Genomic DNA, 23612 nt, shown 5'->3' on the forward strand with positions numbered 1-23612 from the left:
CGTCTATGGGCACAAACCCACCGTCGCTGGACCAGACAGGACTGGCAAAAAGTGCTCTTCACTAACGAGTCACGGTTTTGTCTCACTCGGGGTGATGGTCGGATTCGTGTTTATTGTCGAAGGAATGAGTGTTACACTGAGGCCTGTACTCTGGAGCGGGATTGATTTGGAGGCGGAGAGTCTGTCATGGTCTGGGGCGGTGTGTCACAGCAGCATCGGACCGAGCTTGTTGTCATTGAAGGCAATCTCAATGATGTGTGTTACAGGGAAGACATCCCTCATGTGGTACCCTTTCTACAGGCTCATCCTGACATGACCCTCCAGCATGACAATGCCACCAGCCACACTGCTTGTTCTCTGCGTGATTAACAAGCGTTTATGTAATAACATCTCTCTCAGTAGACAAAATATTGCCAAGTAGATTGGTCACGAAAGTCAGAAAAGCAATAGATTAAATCGCTTACCTTTGATGATCTTCGGATGTTTGCACTCACGAGACTCCCAGTTACACAATAAATGTTCCTTTTGTTCCATAAAGATAATTTTTATAAAAAAATACCTCCATTTGTTTGGCGCATTATGTTCAGAAATCCACAGGCTCGAGCGGTCACGACATCGCAGAAGAAAATTCCAAATAGTATCCGTAATGTCCACAGAAACATGTCAAACTTTTTTTTAGAATCAATCCTCAGGTTGTTCGTAAAATATATAAGCAATAATATAACAACCGGGACTTTCGCTTTTTCAATAGGAGAAGGAGAGACCATGGCTGCCCCACTCTGTTGCGCAAGCAAAACTCTGCGAACACCCAGCTATCCACTGACGCGATATTATCTTTCTCGCTCATTTTTCAAAATAAAAGCCTGAAACTATGTCTAAAGACTACTGACACCTTGAGGAAGCCATAGGAAAATGAATCTGGTTAATATCCCTTTAAATGGAGGCAAGGGATCCAATGGAAACAGCACTTCCTGGTTTGATTTTCCTCAGGGTTTCGCCTGCAATATCAGTTCTGTTATACTCACAGACAATATTTTAACAGTTTTGGAAACTTTAGAGTGTATTCTATCCTAATCTGACAATTATATGCATATTCTAGTTTCTGGGCCTTAGAAATAGGCAGTTTCAAATGGGTACGTTTTTTTGTTGTTGACAAAAATGAAAATCCTGCCCCCTACACTCAAAAAGGTAACAATTTATGCTAGTTAGTTTTTGCTACCATGTCGGTTTTAGCTTGCTTGAGCCTGCTAATTGAGGAGTGTTAATTCACCCGTTTCCATACATGTTTATTTTAAAACATTTATCTTACAAAGGAGTTGTTTAATTTAACTGTTTAACTAATTATCTGTACATGGAATTGTATGTTTCTTTTTACTCATTTTTTTCCTAATCTTTACAAGAAAATGGATGCATTTCACTGCAGCTAATGTAGAAAAGCTGTGTATATTCGCAAATACTGTGCCAAGTCATATGTGAAAAATGCAACAAAGATGCAAAATCATCTGGCCAAGTGCCTAAAGTTCCCTCAGCGCTCACAACAAGCAACTTCTGACAAAAGTCCCTCTAAATCTATTCAATGTGATAATGATGAATCAGACACCTTATCGATAGCAACAGCTCATGGTCCTCCTAGAATCAGAAGGTTTTTTTGACTCAATGGAGGAACGTAGTCAGAGAAATGGTGATGAATGTCTTGCTCGAGCTGTGTATGCAACTGGTTCACCTCTGATGCTCACAGGCAATGTGTATTGAAAGAGATTTCTGAGTATTGTTCGCCCAGCATACACCCCTCCAACCAGACATGCTTTATCTACTCATTTGCTGGATACAGAGTTCAACAGAGTTAAAGTGAAGGTCAAGCAAATCATAGAGAAAGCAGACTATGTGGACAAGGAATAATTAACTACATCATCTCCACCCCTCAACCAGTATTCTACAAGAGCAGACACAAGGGACAACAGACACACCGGTCTCTACATTGCGTATGAGCTGAAGGCAATCAATGACCTTGGACCAAAGAAGGTTTTGCACTGGTGACAGACAATGCTGCAACATGAAGGCTGCTTGGTCTAAAGTGGAGGAGTCCTACCCTCACATCACACCCATTGGCTGTGCTGCTCATGCATTGAATATGCTCCTCAAGGACATCATGGCACTGAAAACAATGGATACACTCTACAAGAGAGCCAAGGAAATTGTTAGTTGAGTGAAGGGTCATCACGTTATAGCAGCAATCTACCTCACCAAGCAAAGTGAGAAGAATAAGAGCGCCACATTGAAGCTGCCCAGCAACAGCCGTTGGGGTGGTGTTGTCATCATGTTTGACAGTCTCCTGGAGGGGAAAGAGTCTCTCTAAGAAATGGCCATATCACAGTCCGCCGATATGGTCAGCCCCATCAAGAGGATCCTCCTGGATGATGTATTTTGGGAGAGAGTGGTAAGCAGCCTGAAACTCCTGAAACCTATAGCAGTAGCTAGCCATTGCATGGATTGAGGGAGACAATGCCATCCTGTCTGCTTGCAGATGTCAGAGAAGAAATCCGTACTGCCCTGCCCACTTCACTGTTGCTCCAAGCAGAGGAAACTGCAGTTCTGAAATACATCAAAAAGCATGAAGACTTCTGCCTGAAGCCCATACACGCCGCAACTTACATGTTGGACCACAAGTATGCTGGCAAGAGCATCCTATGTGGTGCAGAGATTAACAAGGCCTATGGTGTCATCACAACTGTGTCTCGCCACCGTGGCCTGGATGAGGGCAAGGTTCTGGGCAGTCTGGCGAACTGGTCCTTGTTTGGGAACACACACACACCAAAGCAAGCAACAGGCTGACCAAAACAAGGGTTGAAAAATTGGTGGTCATCTGGGCAAATTAGGCTTTTTGAGCCCCCCCAACAAGCCATACTCAACAAGGTTGGAAAGTGACAGTCAAGATGAGGCCTCAGAGTCTGATGTTCAAGAGGTGGACATTGAGAAGGTCCAGGGAGAAGACATGGAAGCCTGAGAGGACGACAACCAAAGCTTTAGTCTCTAGACTATCATTTTACAGATGTATGATATAAACGTTTTTGGGAGATGCGATGGATCTTTCAATATTCCCTTACTTTTGTTGTTCAGTGAAATCATCCCATGTGAAGAGTCAACTCATTTCATTACAGTTAAATTCATAACTAAAATGTTTTTTTTTGTTATATTGGAAGGATTTAATCATTTGCAATTATGTCTACTTATGATAAGGTAAAATGTTTATGTTTCTGTCTCCATATGATATGGTAAATATATCCAATGCAATTAAATGGTATTAATATTAATTCCCATAGATTCCCACGGAAAGTTTCCACCTCTAAATATTCCCTATAATGTGCATTCCTAAATCTAAGTAAGGAATGATTTAAGAATATATATAAATGTGTCAAAGCGGCATTGGACTAAGATACGGTGGCATAGTATAAGAGTGCATTTTCATTTCCTTAAAGTGGCCAGTGACTCCTAATCTATGTCTACAGGCACTGATGTATTAGTGATGGCTGTTTAACAGTCTGATGGCCTTGAGATAGAAGCTGTTTTTCAGTCTCTCTGTCCCAGCTTTGATGCACCTGTACTGACCTCACCTTCTGGATGATAGCGGGGTAAACAGGCAGTGGCTCGGGTGGTGGATGTCCTTGATGATCTTTTTGGCCTTTGTCTCCAGGAGGGCGAGAAGTTTGCCCCCGGTAATGCGTTGAGCAGATCGCACCACCCTCTGGAGAGCTTTGTGGTGGTGGGAGGTGCAGTTGCCGTACCAGGGGATGATACAGGCCGACAGGATGCTCTCAATTGTGCATCTGTAAAGGTTTGTGAGGGTTTTAGGTGTAAAGCCACATTTCTTTAGCCTCCTGAGGCCTTTCGGCAAACTCCAAGCGGGTTGTCATGTGCCTTTTACTGAAGAGTGGCTTCCGTCTGGCCACTCAACCATAAAGGCCTGATCGGTGGAGTGCTGCAGAGATGGTTGTCCTTCTGGAAGTTTCTCCCATCTCCACAGAGGAACTCTAGAGCTCTGTCAGTGACCATCGGGTTCATGGTCACCTCCCTGACCAAGGCCCTTCTCCCGATTGCTCAGTTTGGGCAGGCAGCCATCTCTAGGAAGAGTCTTAGTGGTTCAAAACTTATTCCATTTAAGAATGATGTAGGCCACTACAGACAATTCCTTTGGTTTTTGCTGTGACATGCACTGTCAACTGTGGGACCTTATATAGACAAATGTGTGCCTTTCTAAATCATGTTCAATCAAATGATTTTACCACAGATGGACTCCAATCAAGTTGAAGAAACATCTCAAGGATGATCAATGGAAACAGGATGCACATGAGCTCAATTTTGAATCTCTAGGGAGTTTTTCCTACCTACCATGCTTCTACATCTGCATTGCTTGCTGTTTGGGGTTTTAGGCTGGGTTTCTGTATTGCAGTTTGTGACATCTGCTGATGTAAAAAGGGATTTATAAATACATGTGATCATAGCAAAGAGTCTGAATACTTATGTAAATAAGGTATCTGTTTATTTGTAATTCATATTGAATAATGTAGAAAACCAGTTATCGCTTGTCATTATGGGGTTTTGTTTGTAGATTGATGGGGAAAATGTTTGATTTAATCCATTTTAGAATAAGGCTGTAAAACAAAAAGTAAAAGGGGTTTAATACTTTCCAAAATGCACTGTATACACTGGTTTGTATCCAAAGAACAGCCGACTTCGCCTTTACAAAGCACATATCCTGAACTGCTTCAGTCATTTCAACTCATCAGCTGTATAAATGGAGACATGCGTCAAATAATCTAAACCATGTGAGAGAGCAAGAGGGCGAGCGAGATTGAGGATAGAGAAGGGGTGGGGGGAGTCTAAACTATGGAAAGCTCAGCAGTGTTGTGGTGATTTGCCTTCCATACCTTCCGGAGCTGCTGCTCCTTCTGCAGCCTGGCAGTCTTGGCAGGGTCCGACACTTGGTTCCTGTAGTTCTCACAGGCCGTGATCCTGGTTTGGCTCACATGCACTATGCCCTCCAGGTATGCCTTCCACAACGTGTACATGTTCCTGTGACAACAGACAAACAATAGTTAGTGTGAATACTGGTAATATCCCCAATATTTTTTTTATGTTCATGGTTGTGACGACACAATACAACAACTGTTGGTTCAACCAGTTAATCTTTTGCACAAGAACCTTTATTTAAAAGGCAATGACAATTCGGACATGAGAGGACCTGGACTAAATACAGCACAAAATATCAAAGAGCCGAGCAAAAAATGCCAAATAACAATATGTAGCTTTCAATAATACACACTGATAATGTTAGTACTATTACGGAAGAACACTTGAGAGAATGAGAGAAACATTTCTGACGCTGCTGATACAATAATGGTTCACTCTTTGTCTAGAGGTCTTACCCGTGGTCTGTTGGCTCCTCTGATAGGCTGTCCGGCCATTCCCTCTTCAGGTACTGATTGGCAAGCTTGTGTAGAGCCTGGGAGGGAGGAAGAGGATCAATGACCTTAAATCTCTGAACTCCAGACCCACTTACTGTGCCCCACTTACTGATCTTACAGTTGAAGTCGGAAGTTTACATACACCTTAGCCAAATACATTTAAACTAAGTTTTCACAATTCCTGACATTTAATCCTAGTAAAAATTCCCTGTCTTAGGTCAGTTAGGATCACCACTTTATTTTAAGAATGGGAAATGTCAGAATAATAGTAGAGAGAATGATTTATTATTTCAGCTTTTATTTCTTTCATCACATTCCCGGTGGGTCAGAAGTTTACATACACTCAATTAATATTTGGTAGTATTACCTTTCAATTGTTTAACTTGGGTCAAACGTTTCGGGTAGCCTTCCACAAGCTTCCCACAATAAGTTGGGTGAATTTTGGCCCATTCCTCCTGACAAAGCTGGTGTAAATGAGTCAGGTATGCAGGCCTCCTTGCTCGCACATGCCTTTTCAGTTCTGCCCACAAATTGTCTGTAGAATTGAGGTCAGGGCTTTGTGATGGCCACTCCAATACCTTGACTTTGTTGTCCTTAAGACATTTTGCCACAACTTTGGAAGTATGCTTGGGGTCATTGTCCATTTGGAAGACCCATTTGCGACCAAGCTTTAACTTCCTGACTGATGTCTTGAGATGTTGCTTCAATATATCCACATGATTTTCCTTTCTCATGGTGTGATCTATTTTGTGAAGTGGACCAGTCCCTCCTGCAGTAAATGGTCATTATGGCCAAACAGTTCTATTTTTGTTTCATCTGACATTTCTCCAAAACGTATAATCTTTGTCCCCATGTGCAGTTGAAAACTGTAGTCAGACTTTTTTATGGCAGTTTTGGAGCAGTGGCTTCTTCCTTGCAGGGCGGCATTTCAGGTGTCGATAAAGGACTCGTTTTTACTGTGGATATAGATACTTTTGTACCCGTTTCCTCCAGCATTTTCACAAGGTCCTTTGCTGTTGTTCTGGAACTGAGTTGCACATTTCGCACCAAAGTACGTTCATCTCTAGGAGACAGAACGCATCTCCTTCCTGAGCGTTAAGACGGCTGCGTGGTTCCATGGTGTATAAACACCATGGAACCATGCGTACTATTGTTTGTACAGATAAACGTGGTACCTTAAGGCATTTGGACATTGCTGAAATCTGATGTCTTGGCTGATTTTCCCATGATGTCAAGCAAAGAGGCACTGAGTTTGAAGGTAGGCCTTGAAATACATCCACAGGTACACCTCCAATTAACTCAAATGATGTCAATTAGCTTATCAGAAGATTCTAAAGCCATGACATTTTCTAGAATTTTCCAAGCTGTTTAAAAGGCACAGTCAACTTAGTGTATGTAAACTCCTGTCCCACTGGAATTGTGATACAGTGAATTATAAGTGAAATAATCGGTCTGAAACAATTGTTGGAAAAATGACTTGTGTCATGCAAAGTAGATGTCCTAACTGACTTGCCAAAACTATAGTTTGTTAACAATTCATTTGTGGAGTGGTTGAAAAACAAGTTTTAATGACTCCAACCTAAGTATGTAAACTTCCGACTTCAACTGTACTTACTGAAATGCTTGTTTTTCGCTTTCCATTACAAAACGTTTTGCTACGGTATGCCCGAATGAACACGACACTAAACCGTAATCTGTATATACGAGCCATGGTCAAAGGAGTGCAGCACAATATAGGGAAGAGATTGCCATTTCAGAAGCAGCTATGGACTCATTCACCTGTACTATGTAGAGCTTTCTGGTTCTGTTGTGATAATTAATTACACACACACACACACACACACACACACACACACACACACACACACACACACACACAGTGTCCCAGTTTGAAATCAGTCCCTGATTAGAGATGAACAATGAAAAAATGCAGTGCAACTGGCTTCGAGGTCCAGAGTTGAGTTAAACCAGAGCAGCACCCCCAAAAATACCGTGGGTCGGCAGTAAGGTTGAGCTTTGAGGAACTGAAATAGCGTTGCAGAGAAAACAAAGAACATACATGTTTACATTTATTTATTTCTGGACTTTAGCATGTGATAGTGATGGGGGGCGCTACAGTTGACAATATATTATATCGTTTTGACAATATTGCAATATTATTTTCACACTAGTTGGCTGTACCGGCACCAAAACTCCAGTATTTTTCATTCATAGCTTGTTCTCCATCTTGTTAAATAGGGAGCCAATTTGTTTCTAGCACTTTTATTTCCGTGACTGATCAAAACTCATTTTCTCATGGCTCTCTCTTGTCCCTCTGCAACAGACATATGGTCAGCAATATGTTTGGAACATCAAATCGCAATAAAATCACTGTATCGAATTGCGAGAGAGAATTGCAATAGATATCGTAGCGGTGTAACAGTGTTGCTTCAGTCTCTCTCCGCGCCACTACCTGGGCTCGAACCAGGGACCTGCACAACAATTGACACCCTCGAAGCATCATTACCTATCGCTCCACAAAAGCCACGGCCCTTGCAGAACAAGGGAAACAACTACTTCAAGGTCTCAGAGCAAGTGATGTCATCGATTGAAATGCTAATAGCGCGCAGCCCGCTAACTAGCTAGCCATTTCACACCGGTTACATCGGCACCTAAGTATCATGATAATATTGTATCGTAAGGTCTCTCAGATATTCCCAGCCCTAGTATGCGAGGGGGCATTTGTTCGCAAAAACGTGCACACGCACGCACGCAGGGCTATACAGAGCACATTCTCAGCTGAACAGAAAGACAGGTGATCTAAATTGGGACTTAATGTTCATGCAGAGCGGTCAGATCCATCTATCCAACTCCTATGGTCATTGCCATACCAGAACTATTTGAGTTGGCTATACAGCACCAACAGATGGGACCAGGCTAAAGTCAATCCACAAGGGACACACTTTAGGCCCAGTCTCTAAACCCTTTGGTCTCTCTGGGTTCTGGTGTCAAAGCCCCAAAAGGCAGAATCTACCACCACAAACCCAACCATTGTGGGAGTCACAGAGAGTGCAGCCAGCAGGGTGTGAGGGAAGAGGGGATGGCAGGATGGGGTAAGAACAAGGGACAGAGTGTCATTTCATCACTTACTGTGATTTGAATATCAAATCGGGTCATGGCAGCATGCAGGTGTTAAGAGATGAAAAAGAGAGGGTTAGTGAAGAAGAGCCAGAAGGAGGAGGGGTAGGCTAGAGGAAAAGAAGAGTTTCAGAGTCCACTGAGACCCACTTTGATTTAACAGTCTAACTCTAGTCTCTAATTTGGCGCCAAAAAACAGAGGATGCCATTTAACCTGCACAGGCCCAATAAAGCCATCTGCTGCTTGTACCAAAGTCCTGTTCATTAGGGCAAACGTTTTGAAACATTTTGCAATGGAACATTAATGAGTATTCTGTTTGTCTCTTTTCTTCCTTTTGATGCCAAAGGCACACAACCTAATAGTTCAGAGACCAAAGTAGAAAGCCGAGTGAGAAAAATACTGTTGTATTATCACAACTGTCTGTCATTGAAACATATTGGGAAAGTCATATTGATTGCATGTACCGTCAACCCTCATTGCTGAACAACTATACAGTGTGTGCTCTTGGTGTAAGGGAAAGGTGCCCTTTACAATTACAATGTTTACAAACATTGGAGTAAACAAGCGCATGAGGCATTTCTAAGTTATATACCTCAACAAATCAATGGGTAGTGCCGAAGTCTGGTGTAGCGGACCACAAATGCCCCCTGGAGACGAGGGTTCGAGACCCATCTTGGCCACCCTCTGTCTATGCCCTCATCTCTACTGTGAAAAATATATATATAATCCTTCAAAATATGTTTTACAAAATAATCAAATGGGTATTAACAATGTAAAAACAATTATGTAGCAATCACAGAGTGCCACTAAGGTTAGGATTGGGTGAGGGGAAGCTGATCCTAGGGGAAACTTCTCACCACCAGAGATGTTTATATAACTAACCCAAGATATACCACAGCCTGTCAAATCCAATGGGAGCAAATTAATCATAGAGCAGGCAAGCAGATCCCAAGCACGTGCTAGTGGGATGCTATTGGCGCGTTCTAGCATGTATTGGCATATTTCCGTTACGGAACGCCTACTCTGAAGTGTGCGTATGCAATAACTACATTCGCTCTTGCGTGCCTAAACAACCACATTTTTGAAAACTTTGGCAAACGGTAAAGTCTACAAAACTTAGTGCACTCGGTTCTTAACAGATTTTAGTTTTGGGGAAAAACTGAATTGAGATTAAATGTTTTGGCAATGACAGTAATCCATCTCCTCCCACTGGGCTTCCTCTCATCATTTGGTGGGGAGTGGAAATGCCAACCGGATCCCCCTGAGCAAGGCAGTTAACCCACTGTTCCCCATGCACCGAAGACGTGGATGTCGATGAAGGCAGCCCCCCCCCCCATTGATGCAGAGGGGTTGGGTTAAATTCGGAAGACACATTTCAATTGAACGCATTGAGTTGTACAACTGACTAGGTATCCCCCTTTCCCTTTAGATGTATACATCCGGTTAAACATCTGCCTCATTGCTCGATCTGTGCCAGTGTGTGTGCTCTTTAGGGAAATCAAAATGGCTATAATCTATAATTACTATAATTACCCATTACGAAAAAAAGAAGCCACAAACGCGTTCTAGGTAGACAGGGGGTGTTCGTCAGCTGCCATACCCCATTTGCGTCAAAGTACGATAAGTTGTGCATTCTTTTATGGGTCTTTGGGCACCAATGTTGTACTGGACTGTCAGTTGACTAACTGTAGAAGTCTGTTGCTCTGCACAATTCACATCAGCCTCTTTTGTCCTCTTTCATCAATGAACTGTTTTTGACCACTGGCCTGCTGTTGGCTGGATGTCCTTTGGCTGGTGGACCATTCTTGATACACACGGGAAACTGTTGAGGGTAATAAACCCAGCAGCGTTGCAGTTCTTGACGCTAGTCTTGGGCGGTATACCGGGGTATAAGAGAAATAGCCACGGGATGGTTTTTCAATACCGCCAAAACAATTTATTTTACGTTTTTGAATACTTGTAGTTACTTTTTAAGTAAATACCTGCAGTCAACTTGTGCAATACATTACGATATAAAGAAGATTGCGTTCATTTCATTTCCCACATCATTTTTCACAATCAAGCTTACTGGTAGCCGCCACTCACTGTTGTGCAGCATGCTCACTCACTGTTGTGCAGCATGCTCCAGGTGATCTAATTACTTATAACTATTATGTTAACGGTCTAAAATGTACTAAATGTTCTGCAGTTCTGCGTTTTGTTTTCTAATGTAGTAGCTAGTTAGCTACCTAGCTAAGTGGTTAGCTGCTTCCAAAACCAAGCATCACTTGTTAGCCTAATAGCAGAGGATCCCCTCCTGGATCAAGAGCCTTGATGTCTAATATTTGTTTTTGTGCGTTGTGAGTAGCATGTTTGAGTTACATGTAAAACTTTGTGCTGGGATGTCTGTCCTGCAAATTGTTTTGGTCAAAGACTGTAGAATGCTCGCAATGCGTTCATTAGCATTTTGTTAACATTCTCTATGGGATATTACATGTACTTGATAGTACTGCAAACCTTCAGATTACAGAGGCTATGTGGGGTATGAAAATAGCGTCCCTTCTGTTCAGTGCAAGTATTATCGAATATCCAGGTATGGCACAAGGTCGGCATGAAGGTATGACAATCTGGATACCGCCCAAGCCTACTTGACACACTCAAACCGCCTGGCACTTACTACCATACCCTGTTCGAAAGGCACTAAAATATTTTTTTTCTTGCCCATTGGCACACGTTCTCAATCCATGTCTCAATTGTATCAAGGCTTAAACATTCTTCTTTAACCTGTCTCCTCCCCTTCATCTACACTAGATTTAATTAGTGACATCAATGTGTGGACGACTTACTGACCCTTGCTGAAAGAAAAGAGAAGTAATAGGAAAGTAAAAGATATAATATTAAAAGTAATAGATACAATGAGTAATGACTACGCTATACTTAAAACATTTTTATTTAGGTAGATATGTACACATAACTAGGAATAAAGTGACAGAATAGGAAACAGTAGTAGCACCGTATGTGATGAGTAAAGAAAAGTTATTGCAAAAAAGGGTCAATCCAGATAGTTAACCAGTCAAGTCTATGACATGAGTGGCTGGAGTCTGACCATTTAGAGGGCCTTGCTCGGACACCGGCTGGTATAGAGATCCTGGAGATGCTCTCAATGGTGCAGTTATTGAACTGTTTGAGGATCTGGCAACGCCAAATATTTTCAGCCTCCTGAGGGGGAAGAGGCATTGTTGTACCCTCCTCACAACTATGTTGGTGTGTTTGGACCATGATAGAACCTTAGTGATGTGGACACCGAGGAACTTGAAGCTCTTGACCTGATCTACTGCAACTCCGTCATGTCTTGCTGACGTTGAGGGAAAGGTTGTTGTCCTGGCACCACACTGCCAGGTCTCTGACCTCCTCCCTTTAGGCTGTCTCATCATCAGTGATCAGGCCTACCACCATTGCGTCATCGGCAAACTTAATGATGGTGTTGGAGTCGTGCAAAGCCACGCAATCGTGGGCGAACAGGGAGTGCAGAAGGGGACTAAGCATGGCACCCCTGAGGGGTCCCCATGCTGAGGGTCAGCATGGTGGATGTGTTGTTGTCTCCACTCACCACCTTGGGGCATCCCGACAGGAAGTCCAGCATCCAGTTGCTGAGGGAGATGTTCAGTACCAGGGTCCTTAGCTTAACGATGAGCTTGGGGGGCACTATTGTGTAAGCTTGGGGAGCATTGAGCTGTAATTAATGAACAGCATTCTCACGTAGATGTTCCTTTTGTCCAAGCTGGAAAAGGCAGTGTTGAATGCAATAGAGATAGCATCATCTGTGGATCTGTTGGGGCGGTATGCAAATTGGACTGGGTCCAGGGTGTCTAAGATGATGGTGTTGATGTGAGCCATGACCAGCCTTTCAAAGCATTTCATGGCTACAGATGTGAGTGCTACGGGGCGACAGACATTTCGACAGGCTATCTTGGCCTTCTTGGGCACAGGGACTATGGTGGTTTTCTTGAAACATGTAGGTATTAGACTGTTGGGAGTGTGTGCGTCTGTGGCTGCGCTGCACTTTACAAAGCGGTTTCATAACTAACGCCATCTGCCCAGTTTCTCTGAACTCACTGTTTGCGACCTGAAGCAGGGTCATATTCACTTAGCAACAAAGGAAAGAAAATAGACTGAAACAGGGATGGACTACCTGGGATCTATTCATTAGCGCACATCGTTGCGAAACATTTTGCAATGAAAAATGCATTTAGAAAACTAAGTAGGTCCCTCCCAGTTCTGTTCACTATCATATGGTTCCTAGTAAGTACACACACACACACACTGACAGGATATCAACAGCAGGGCTGCGTGATGACCTTCAACCTCTACTGCGATGTCAGCACATTGCTGTGATGTCCTGAGTGTCTTGGTAAGAGAGAGACATATACAGAGAGAGAGAGCGAAGACAGCTAATGTCTGCAAGAATAGCCTAAGTATATATTCTTTCAATAAGTTTTGTTGGTATAGTCTGGCTAAGTCAATTCTAGTTAAGTGCTGCCCTTCTACATTTAGTAGCATGTTTAATCATTGATTTGAACAACTGAATGCTAAGTACTTGTGCCTGCGAAGTGTTGGGAACATTGACTGGTTTCAGATCAATATGTGATAGCTTTCTGATAATTGGCAGATGAGTGTTAGGGGGGGGTATTTTTCATCTCTCTGCTAGGCAATCATCAAATAGTTATAGTACTTCAGTTGCCCCTATTTTTTCAGCAGTGGCGGTGTCATGCGGCGGCGTTGTCACCCAAAACAAAGACGTTCTGCAGAGTTATTCGAGGAAGGAAAGAGCCAAGGGCTTCACGGCACTCTCCTCACTTCAGTATCTTATGTAGTTATTTTCAGATTCTCATTTTTCTCTTTTGGAACTTTGTCAAGTATGTGTGTAATTTCTATCCCTGTTCACTCCTCTCAGTATGTTTTACAGATGCTCCCCACCCAGTGGATGCAACCCTTCTAATCTAGTGTACCCTGTGAGCACAACCCATCATTTCCAGACGATGGCTCACCATTCATCGTACTGGGCAATGTCAACCTCCTGGCGCCGACTCATTTCTTTCCACCTCTATTTCCTCTCCTTGCCTTTTTGAACTCACCCTGACCTCCCAGTCACCTCCCACGCATAATGCAGGGAATATTCTTGACCTCATCTTTACTAGGGGCTGTTCGATGACTGATCTCACGGCAACCCCCATCCAGGTCTCTGATCCCTACTTTTTTTTTCTCTCCCCCTCTCCTCCAACCTTACCCACTCAGCCCCTACCCAGATGGTCATGGTGTCGCAAACTTAGCTCTGTCTCTCCTCCTACCACCCCTCTTCTATCCCATAATCTCTTCCTTCCGCTAAATCGTTCTCCCACCTGCCTCCTGTCTCTGCCTCCTCGACCCTCCCTTTCTGCCTCTGACTCCCACTGTCCCCTTTCCTCCTAGGCGGCTCAACCCTCCCCTCCTGCTCTGTGGCTGAGTGACTTACTGAGTCGTCACAGAACAGGGCAGCAGGCAGCTGAATGACAATTTGGGAAAACGAAACTCCACAAGGACCTAGCATCCCTCCTCTCTACCTTCTCTTCTGTGTCCACTTCTAAAGGTGCTTCCTATCACTCTAAATGCCAAGCCTCTGCCTCCAATCCCCATAAACTCTTTTCCACCTTCTCCCTCATTAATTCTCCACCACTTCCCCCCTCCGCAGACGGCTTTGTCAACCACTTTGAAAAAAAGGTTGACAACATCCACTCAGTCTACTGAGTCCAATGGTCCTACTCACCCAGAACTACCCTATGCCTTGACCTCTTTCTCCCCTCTCCAGATGAAATACTACAACTAGTGATGTCCAGCCACCCGACAACCTGCCCACTGGACCCCATCCCTCTTCCATACTATATCTGGAGATCTACTCCCATTTCTCACCAACTCATCCCTGACTACGTTCCCTCTGACTTCAAGATTGCCAGTCGCTCCCCATCACAAGAAACCAACACTCGACCCATCTCATGTAAAAAACTACAGACCAGTTTCCCTTCCTTCTTTACTTTCCAAAACATTTGAATGTGCCGTCTCTCTCGTTATCTCTCATTATCCCACTCAGAACGATCTTCTAGATCATAACCAGTCAGGCTTCAATACGGGTCACTCAATGGAGAATGCTCAGCCAAAGTAGACTCTCTCTCCTCTGTTCTCATCGTCCTGGATCTATCCACTGCCATCGACAGTGTGAACCATCAGATCCACCCCTCTACCCTCTCAGGGCTGGGCGTATCAGGCTCTGCACACTCCTGGATTGCATCCTGACTGGCAAGACGCTCCTACCAGGTGGCGCGGAGAGAATCTGTGTCTGTACCACATGCCCCTACTACTGGTCTCCCCCAAGGCTCGGTTCTAGGCCCTCTTTTCTCTATACACCACGTCCCTCGGCTCCGTCATATCCGCTTTTGGTCTCTCCTATCATTGCTATGCGGATGACACTTAACTACTTTTCTCATTCCCCCCTTCTGACACCTAGGTGGTGACCCACATCTCTGCGTGCCTAGCAGATATCTCTGCTTGGATGTCAAGCTCAACCTCGACGGAGCTGCTCTTCCTGCCCGCTCCTCTTCCGGCCTGCCCGCTCCATGACCTCTCCATCACGGTCAACAATTCCACTGGGTCCCTCTCCCAAAGTGCAAAGAACCTTGGCGTGATCCTGGACAACACACTGTCGTTCTGTTAAAACATAAAAGCAGTGATTCACTCCTGCAGATTGACGTTCTACAATATCAGTAGAGTACAACGTTTCCTCACACATAAAGCTGCGCAGGTTCTATTCCAGGCACTTGTTATATGGGATCCCCGCTTGTGCCATCAAACCCCTGCTACTTATTCAGAATGCCGCAGCCTGTCTGGTGTTCAACCTTCCCAAGTACTCCCATGCTCCTCCCTATACTCTACTGGCTCCAGCTGAAGCTCGCATTGACTACAAGACCATGGTGCTTGCCTAAAGAACAGCAAGGGGAACTGCTCCTCCCTACCTTCAGGCTATTCTCAAACCCTACATCCAAACCTGAGTACTCCGTTCTGCCATCTCTGGTCTCTTTGCCGCCCCACCCCTATGGGAGGTCAGCTCTCGCTCAGCCCTGTCAAAGCTCTTCTGTCCTGGCACCCCAATAATGGAACCAGCTTACTCCTGATGCTAGGACAGCAGAGTCCCTGCCCATCTTCCCGAAAGAGAGTATCTTAAATAATACATCTCTTAATGTGTGTGCATCTATAGCAGCTCACAGGATTGGTTTTAGTGCAGATAGAGACAGGCGGCACAACACAGCTACTAGCACAACAACGCTATTCATGAATAGATAATGTGGCGATGGGAATTGTTCAGTGTCCTTCTTCAGCAGGCTCACAGTGTGTGCACGAAATACTTGGTTTTCTTGTGTGGCACCCTGAATCTTTAGCCGACTAGATAGTGTTGGTTGGAGAGTGGGTGTGAGAAAGTGTATTGGAGGTGACTCTTGACATATAGAAGACTGTAGTACATATGAATGGCATGTGAGAAAGGATATGAATGAAATCCTGGAAATACACCCCCCCACAAAAGTGGCTGGGTAGTGCCTGTTTGGGGTTACTCCCAAGCCAGAACCCTCTTTTAAATCACAGTAATGGTTCACATTCAACAGGGGGATGCAACGCCAGAATAGACCAAAGCAGGAGCAGAGGGGGGTTTTGAAACAGTACATTTATATTCACAGGAAGCTGTGGCCAAAACAACTCCACAACGAGGAAGTGGGCCACACGAAAACACCACAACTGAGACAGAAGACTTTAGAGCTGACACACATCGCATCGAATGAGGATCTTGTGGTCGTCTGATTTAGGGACCACCCACTGTACCGTATGACTACCAACATTTTCACGAGATTATACATGTGAAGTAGGTGCGCACTCAGTTCGCAAATTACGTTCAGGAGGTGCTAAGTACGCTCGGCCAGCAAATGTGTCTGAGCCCTTAGAGTGGTCCTCTCAGATAGAGGAGTAATCCATCAGACCACAACTGAGCCCTGATCCTCCCAACGACGCCAACCGTAACTATACCCAAACCTCGTATGGTGGCGCAGTTGGTGTCTTTGTGTGTCATTATTGGAAGATTATTTTTTTGGCGACACAAATAAGACGACAGCAATGCCACAATATAATGTCATCCATATGCAGAAATGAACACGCCTCCAGAGTGATAGAGAGAGCGAACTAAGGATGGATAGAGAGAGCAAACTAAGGATGGAGCGAGAAGACTCACCTGAGCATAGTCCCTCTCTACAGCGGCTTTCTTCTGACTGAATGTCCTACAAGGAACGAAGGTAGAACAGAATTATATACACCATATAATAATTAACTGGGAAAAGAGACTGAATGAACACTACAAGACTATATGAGTTAAGCAATGCATGGTACATTTAGATTCAAAAGCCAATGACATGCTAGGCATCATAACTACATGACCAAGAGTACGGGGACACCTACTCGCCGAACATCTCATTTCAAAATCATGGGCATTAATATGGAGTTTGTTCCCCCTTTGCTGCTATAACAGCCTCCACTCTTCTGGGAAGGCATTCCACTAGATGTGGGAACATTGCTGTGTGGACTTCCATTCAACCACAAGAGCATTAGTGAGGTTGAGCACTGATGTTGGGCGATTAGGTCTGGCTCTCAGTCGGCATTCCAATTAATCCCAAAGGTGTTTGATGGCGTAGAGGTCAGGGCTCTGTGCAGGCCAGTCAAGTTCTTCCACACTGATCTTGACAAACCATTTCTGTACTGACCTCGCTTTGTGCACGGGGGAAGTGTCATGCTGAAACAGGAATGGGCCTTCCCCAAATTGTTGGCACAAAGTGGGCTTCCGAGTGGCGCAGTTGTCTAAGTCACTGCATCTCAGTGCTAGAGGTGTCACTACAGACACCCTTGTTCGAATCCAGGCTGTATCCGGCCATGATTGGGAGTCCCATAGGGCGGCGCACAATTGGCCCAGCATCGTCCGGGTTTGGCCGGTGTAGGCCGTCATTGTAAATAAGAATTTGTTCTTCACGGACTTGCCTAGTTAAAGAAAAAATAAAGCACAGAATTGTCTAGAATGTTATTGGCTGCACAAGCGCTACTGGAACTAAGTGGCCCAATCATGAAAAACAACCCTCCACCAAACTTTACACTTGGCACTAAGCATTGGGGCAGGTAGCGTACTCCTGGCATCTGCCAAACCCAGATTCGTCTGTTGGACTGCCAGATGGTGAAGCTGCCAGAAAATGCGTTTCCACTGCTTCAGAGTCCAATGGAGTCGAATGGAGGTAAGCTTTACACCACTCCATTACACATGGTGATCTTAGGCTTGTGTGCGGCTGCTTGGCCATGGAAACACATTTCATGAAGCTCCTGACGAACAGTTCTTGTTTAGATGTTGCTTCAAGAGGCAGTTTGATACTCTGTAATAAGTGTTGCAACCGAGGACAGATTATTTTTACACGCTTCAGCCCTTGGTGGTCCCGTTCTGTGAGCTTGAGTGGCCTACCACTTTGAGGCTGAGCAGTTGTTGCGCCTAGGCGTTTCCACTTCACAATAACAGCACTTACAGTTGACAGGGGCATCTCTACCAGGTCAGAAATTTTATGAACTGACTTGTTGGAAATGTGGCATCCTATGACGGTGCCAAGTCGAAAGTCACTGAGCTCTTCAGCATGGCCAAGGAGATTGCATGGCTGTATGCTCAATTTTATACACCTGTCAGCAGTGGGTGGCTGAAATAGCCAAATCCACTCATTTGAAGGTGTGTCCACATACTTTTGTATATATAGTGTAAAATATATCACTAGCCACTTTAAACAATGCTACCTAATCTAATGTTTACATACCCTACATTATTAATCTCATATGTATATGTATATACTGTACTCTATATCATCTACTGCATGTTTATGTAATACATGTATCACTAGCCACTTTAACTATGCCACTTTGTTTACATACTCATCTCATATGTATATACCACACTCAATACCATCTACTGCATCTTGCCTATGCCGCTCTGTACCATCACTCACTCATATCTTTATGTACATATTCTTTATCCCCTTACACTTGTGTCTATAAGGTAGTAGTTTTGGAATTGTTAGCTAGATTACTTGTTGGTTATTACTGCATTGTCGGAACTAGAAGCACAAGCATTTCGCTACACTCACATTAACATCTGCTAACCATGTGTATGTGACAAATCAAATTTGATTTCATTTGATTTGTATCAATCTGATATCTAATGAATGTGATGGCTTGTTAAATAAGTGATAAATTGTGACAAATCGTTTGATTGATCAAAATAGTAGAGTGGTGCATATAACTATGCAGTGTAGACTGTAATATGCTGTAATAGTTTTAATATTTTATTTTTCTATTTCACTGCTTATCGAGGTCATATTCATTTGGGCATGCAACAAAAAACACTTACAACAGAAAACAAAGATTCAAATGCATTATTGGTTAAAATAGTCCCTCCCTGTTTCAGTCTGTTTTCTTCCATTTGATGTCTAATGAAGGGTCCCAGTTGTGTTATTGTTTGGAGTCTTTACAGTTCCAGGAGTGAGCAGAGTATGGCACAGCTTGTTCTCTCTCACGTGTAAACATTTGGAGAACCACAGCATCTACTGAGCTATGTCCTTCCCTCACAACAAAAATCATCTGAATTCTTTCAGTAACTGTACTTATTTTTCTTCCCGTTCCAGGGCCACTAGTCCCTCCTTTCTCCTGGTCTCTCTCCCTATTCCAGGCTCTGTTCTATGCAACTGAATCCAGGACTTCCTGACAGGCAAACCCCAGGTGGTGAGGATAGACAACAACACCTCTGCCACACTGACCTACAACACAGGGGCCCCCCAGGGGTGCGTGCTCAGCCCCCTCTTGTACACCCACGACTGTGTGGCCATGCACGACTCCAACACCATCATTAAGTTTGCCAACAACATGAACGTGGTGGGCCTTTACCCCGACGGCAACGGGAGCCTAGAGGAAGGTGGTTAGAGCCCTGGTAGAGTGGTGCCAGGAAAAGCCTCTCCATCAATGTCAGCAAAACCAAGGAGCTGATCATGAACTTCAGGAAACAGCGGATGCAGTGGACGGGGCTGCAGTGGAGAGGGTCAAAAGCATCAAGTTCCTCAACGTGCACACCAGAGGACCTAACATGGTCCAATCACACCACCACCGTTACAGTGTCTCTTCAACCTCAGGTTACTGAAGAAATGTTGCATGGGCCCTCGGGTCCTCAAGAAATTCTATAACTGCACAACTGAGAGCATCTTGACCGGCTGGATCACCGCCTGGTACAGCAACTGCACTTCCCTCATCTGGAAGGCTCTACAAAAGGTGGTGCATCACTGGAGGCTTCCTGCGTGTTCCCTACCCTACAGCCTCCTTGATTAGAGGACGAGAGCCTCTGAGTTCTAGGGCCACAGGCAGACACCCTTGCTTGTGAGTCTTCTTTTCTAGCACACGTTCACTGGGCGTTTTATAGTAAATTACAGAGTGTATTAATATTTGTCTGAGTGCTCCAGTATACAGCAAAGCCAAACTGACACAACAGATCCTTTCCCTCTGCATGGGTCGTGTTCATTAGAGAACATTGATTTAAAATTCTGTGCAGTGGAAAACGAAAATGAATTTCTTATTGGAGTCCAGGCAGTCCCTCCCCGTTTCAGTATGTTTGGTACCTAATGAACACATCCCTGCCTCCCTATACTATATCACTGCCTGTCCCTATCATTCTGCCTGTGACATGTTTTTTATTTTATTCTGGTAACTTAACCGAAATCCCATTTGCAGGATTCCTGATTATTCCATCCTGATCCCAGGAATCTTTGGGAATGATGCCACTCTTATTTTAACACTGAAAGGTATTTTTATCCAACTTCGATTTTCCTCCAAGAGTGACTGGCTGAACATTCATGGCTTGTTCGATCTCTAGGTATTTTTCTTCTCTCTTTGTTATCCTCTCTTCCTCCCCCCCAACAAACGACTTATGGCAGCCAGAACATCTGGAGTGGAGGCCCTCCTTGCTTTTCACTTCCAGCTGTTGAGTGTGGGCGGTGCCACCTCACCCAAGCCAATGAAAAGAAAGCGAAACCCAAGACTACCGTTACATTCCAAATAAACCCTTAGCCTCCCTGCCAGGGTACTTCATATCATAGACATGTACAAAGATCAGATTGGTATTACCAATATGGTAATAGTGGCTAACCCCCCCCCATGTAGGATTGTCATTGATTATATCTATCCAAGCCTTTCACAACTACGCAAGTGCCTAGGTAGTAGGGGTTTGATTTGGAACTGGGGATAGAGACGCAGCCTCAATTGCCATCCACCGGCTCCCTCCACCCCCAACTTCCACCCTCCCCTTACTTCAGGTCCTCTAGTAGGTCACACTCTGTCTGGTGTTTGATGTGGAGTCTGCTCATCTGCTCAGCATGAGTATGCTTTAGCTCCTGGGTAACCTTGACCTGAGGGAGAAAAGAAATGTCAGAAGAAATGGACTAGACAACCAAATCCATCTTTTGTATACGGAGAAGAAAGCCGTAAACTCCTAAAAAGTGCACCGAATGTCATAAAAGCACAAATACATTATTTTTAACAGTCTCTGTATATCTGCATGTTTCCGGTTGACGCATTAACAGGGGCAAGTTGTTGAATCGATCAGGGTCATGTTTATTAGGGCACTCTGTAGCAAAAACAATTGCAACAGAAAACTTAGCATAACATTTTTTAAATGAAGCCGCTTGCGAGAATGCCAAGAGCGTGCAAAGTTGTCATCAAGGCAAAGGGTGCCTGCTTTGAAGAATCTCAATATAAAATATATTTTGATTTGTTTAACAATTGTTTGGTTACTACATGATTCCATGTGTTATTTCTCGAGGTGGACCAATTAAAAATCGGCATGGCCGATTCATTATGGCTGATTTCAAGTTTTCATAAACCGGTAATCGGCATTTTTGGACGCAGATTATGGCCGATCACATTGCATTTCACGAGGAAACTGTGTGGCAGGTTGACCACCTGTTACGCGAGTGCAGCAAGGAGCCAAGGTAAGTTGCTAGCTAGCATTAAACTTATCTTATAAAAAACAACCTTCACATAATCACTAGCTAAACTAGTAATGTCATCAACTATGTGTAGTTAACTAGCTTGTCCTGCGTTGCATATAATCAATGCGGTGCCTGTTAATTTATCATCGAATCACAGCCTACTTCATCAAACGGGTGATGATTTAACAAGCACATTTGCAAAAAAAAGCACTGTAGTTGCACCAATGTACCTAACCATAAACATCAATGCCTTACTTAAAATCAATATACAAGTATATATTTTGAAACCTGCATATTTAGTTAAAAGAAATTAATGTTAGCAGGCAATATCAACTAGGGAAATTGTGTCACTTGTCTTGCGTTCAGTGCAAACAGAGTCAGGGTATATGCAACAGTTTGGGCCGCCTGGCTCGTTGCGAACTAATTTGCCAGAATTTTACATAATTATGACATAACATTGAAGGTTATACAATGTAACAGCAATATTTAGACTGATGGATGCAACCCGTCAATAAAGTACAGAACGGTTCCATATTTCACTGAAAGAATAAACGTTTTGTTTTTTTAAATGATAGTTTACAGATTTTACCATATTAATGACCAAAGGCTGATATTTCTGTGTTTACTATATTATAATTAAGTCTATGATTTGAAATATCAGTCTGACTGAGCGGTGGTAGGCAGCAGCAGGCTCGTAAGCATTCATTCAAACTTTACTGCGTTTGCCAGCAGCTCTTAGCAATGCTTGATCACAGCGCTGTTTATGACTTCAAGCTCATCAACTCCTGAGATTAGGCTGGCAATACTAAAGTGCCCATTAGAACATCCAATAGTCAAAGGTATATGGAATACAAAATGGTATAGAGAGAAATAGTCGACGCATCATAATTCCTATAATAACTGCAACCTAATATTTCTTTACAGGGAATATTGAACCACCAGCTTTCATATGTTCTGAGCAAGGAACTTAAATGTTAGCTTTTGTACATGGCACATATTGCCCTTTTAATTTCTTCTCCAAAACTTTTAGCATTTTTGCATTATTTAAACCAAATTGAACATGTTTCATTATTTACTTGAGACTAAATAGATTTTATGTATTATATTAAGTTATAAAAGTGTTAATTGTTAATTCAGTATTGTTGTAATTGTCATTATTTCATATATATATATATATATATATATATATATATATATATAAATATATATATATATATAAAACCTGGCTGATTAATCTGTATCATCTTTTTTGGTCCTCCAATAAATCGGTCGACCTCTAGTTATTTCATAGTTTTGATGTCTTCGCTATTATTCTACAATGTAGAAAAAAGTTAAGCTAAAGAAAAACACTTGAATGAGAAGGTTTCCAAACTTGTCAGGTACTGTATTTATGTGTGTACACACACACACACGTTCAGTTTGGGGTCACTTAGAAATGTCCTTGTTTTTTAAAGAAAAGCTCATTTTTTGTCCATTAAAATAACATAATATATGCCATTTAGCGGACGCTTTTATCCAAAGCGACTTACAGTCATGTGTGCATACATTCTACGTATGGGTGGTCCCGGGAATCGAACCCACTACCCTGGCGTTACAAGCGCCATGCTCTACCAACTGAGCTACAGAAGGACCATCAAATTGATCAGAAATACAGTGTAGACATTGTTAATGTTGTAAATGATTATAGTAGCTGGAAACGGCTGATTTTTCAATGGAATACCTACATAGGCATTCAGAGGCCCATTATCAGCAACCATCACTCCTGTGTTCCAATGGCATGTTGTGTTAGCTAATCCAAGTTTCATTTTAAGAAGCTAATTGATCATTAGAAAACCCTTTGGCAATTATGTTAGCATAGCTGAAAACTGTTGTTCTGATTAAAGAAGCAATAAAACTGGCCTTTAGACTAGTTGAGGATCTGGCACATCA

The 23612-nt window shown here is 43.3% G+C and overlaps 1 protein-coding gene across 6 annotated transcripts in view; it reads right to left on the minus strand.

Moving 5' to 3' along the window:
- LOC118390959 (F-BAR and double SH3 domains protein 2-like) overlaps positions 1-23612 on the minus strand; it is a 53484-nt gene that overhangs the window by 25460 nt on the left and 4412 nt on the right. For 4 of the 6 annotated variants that reach the window (XR_008060726.1, XR_008060727.1, XR_008060725.1 and 1 more), the window contains exons 2-5: positions 21004-21101; positions 16865-16910; positions 5424-5500; positions 4926-5070 (exon numbers count right to left, since the gene is read on the minus strand). Coding sequence is in view for 1 of the 6 variants with exons in the window: in XM_035781835.2 (XP_035637728.1) it covers positions 4926-5070; positions 5424-5500; positions 16865-16910; positions 21004-21101 (366 nt within the window). In the remaining 5 variants the exon portion in view is untranslated. Of the gene's footprint in view, positions 1-4925; positions 5071-5423; positions 5501-15156; positions 15278-16864; positions 16911-21003; positions 21102-23612 lie in introns of those variants that run through there. The other 2 variants (XR_008060728.1, XR_008060729.1) reach the window with 2 other exon arrangements.

Source organism: Oncorhynchus keta, chromosome 12, assembly GCF_023373465.1.
Source record: "Oncorhynchus keta strain PuntledgeMale-10-30-2019 chromosome 12, Oket_V2, whole genome shotgun sequence".
Taxonomy (NCBI): domain Eukaryota; kingdom Metazoa; phylum Chordata; class Actinopteri; order Salmoniformes; family Salmonidae; genus Oncorhynchus; species Oncorhynchus keta.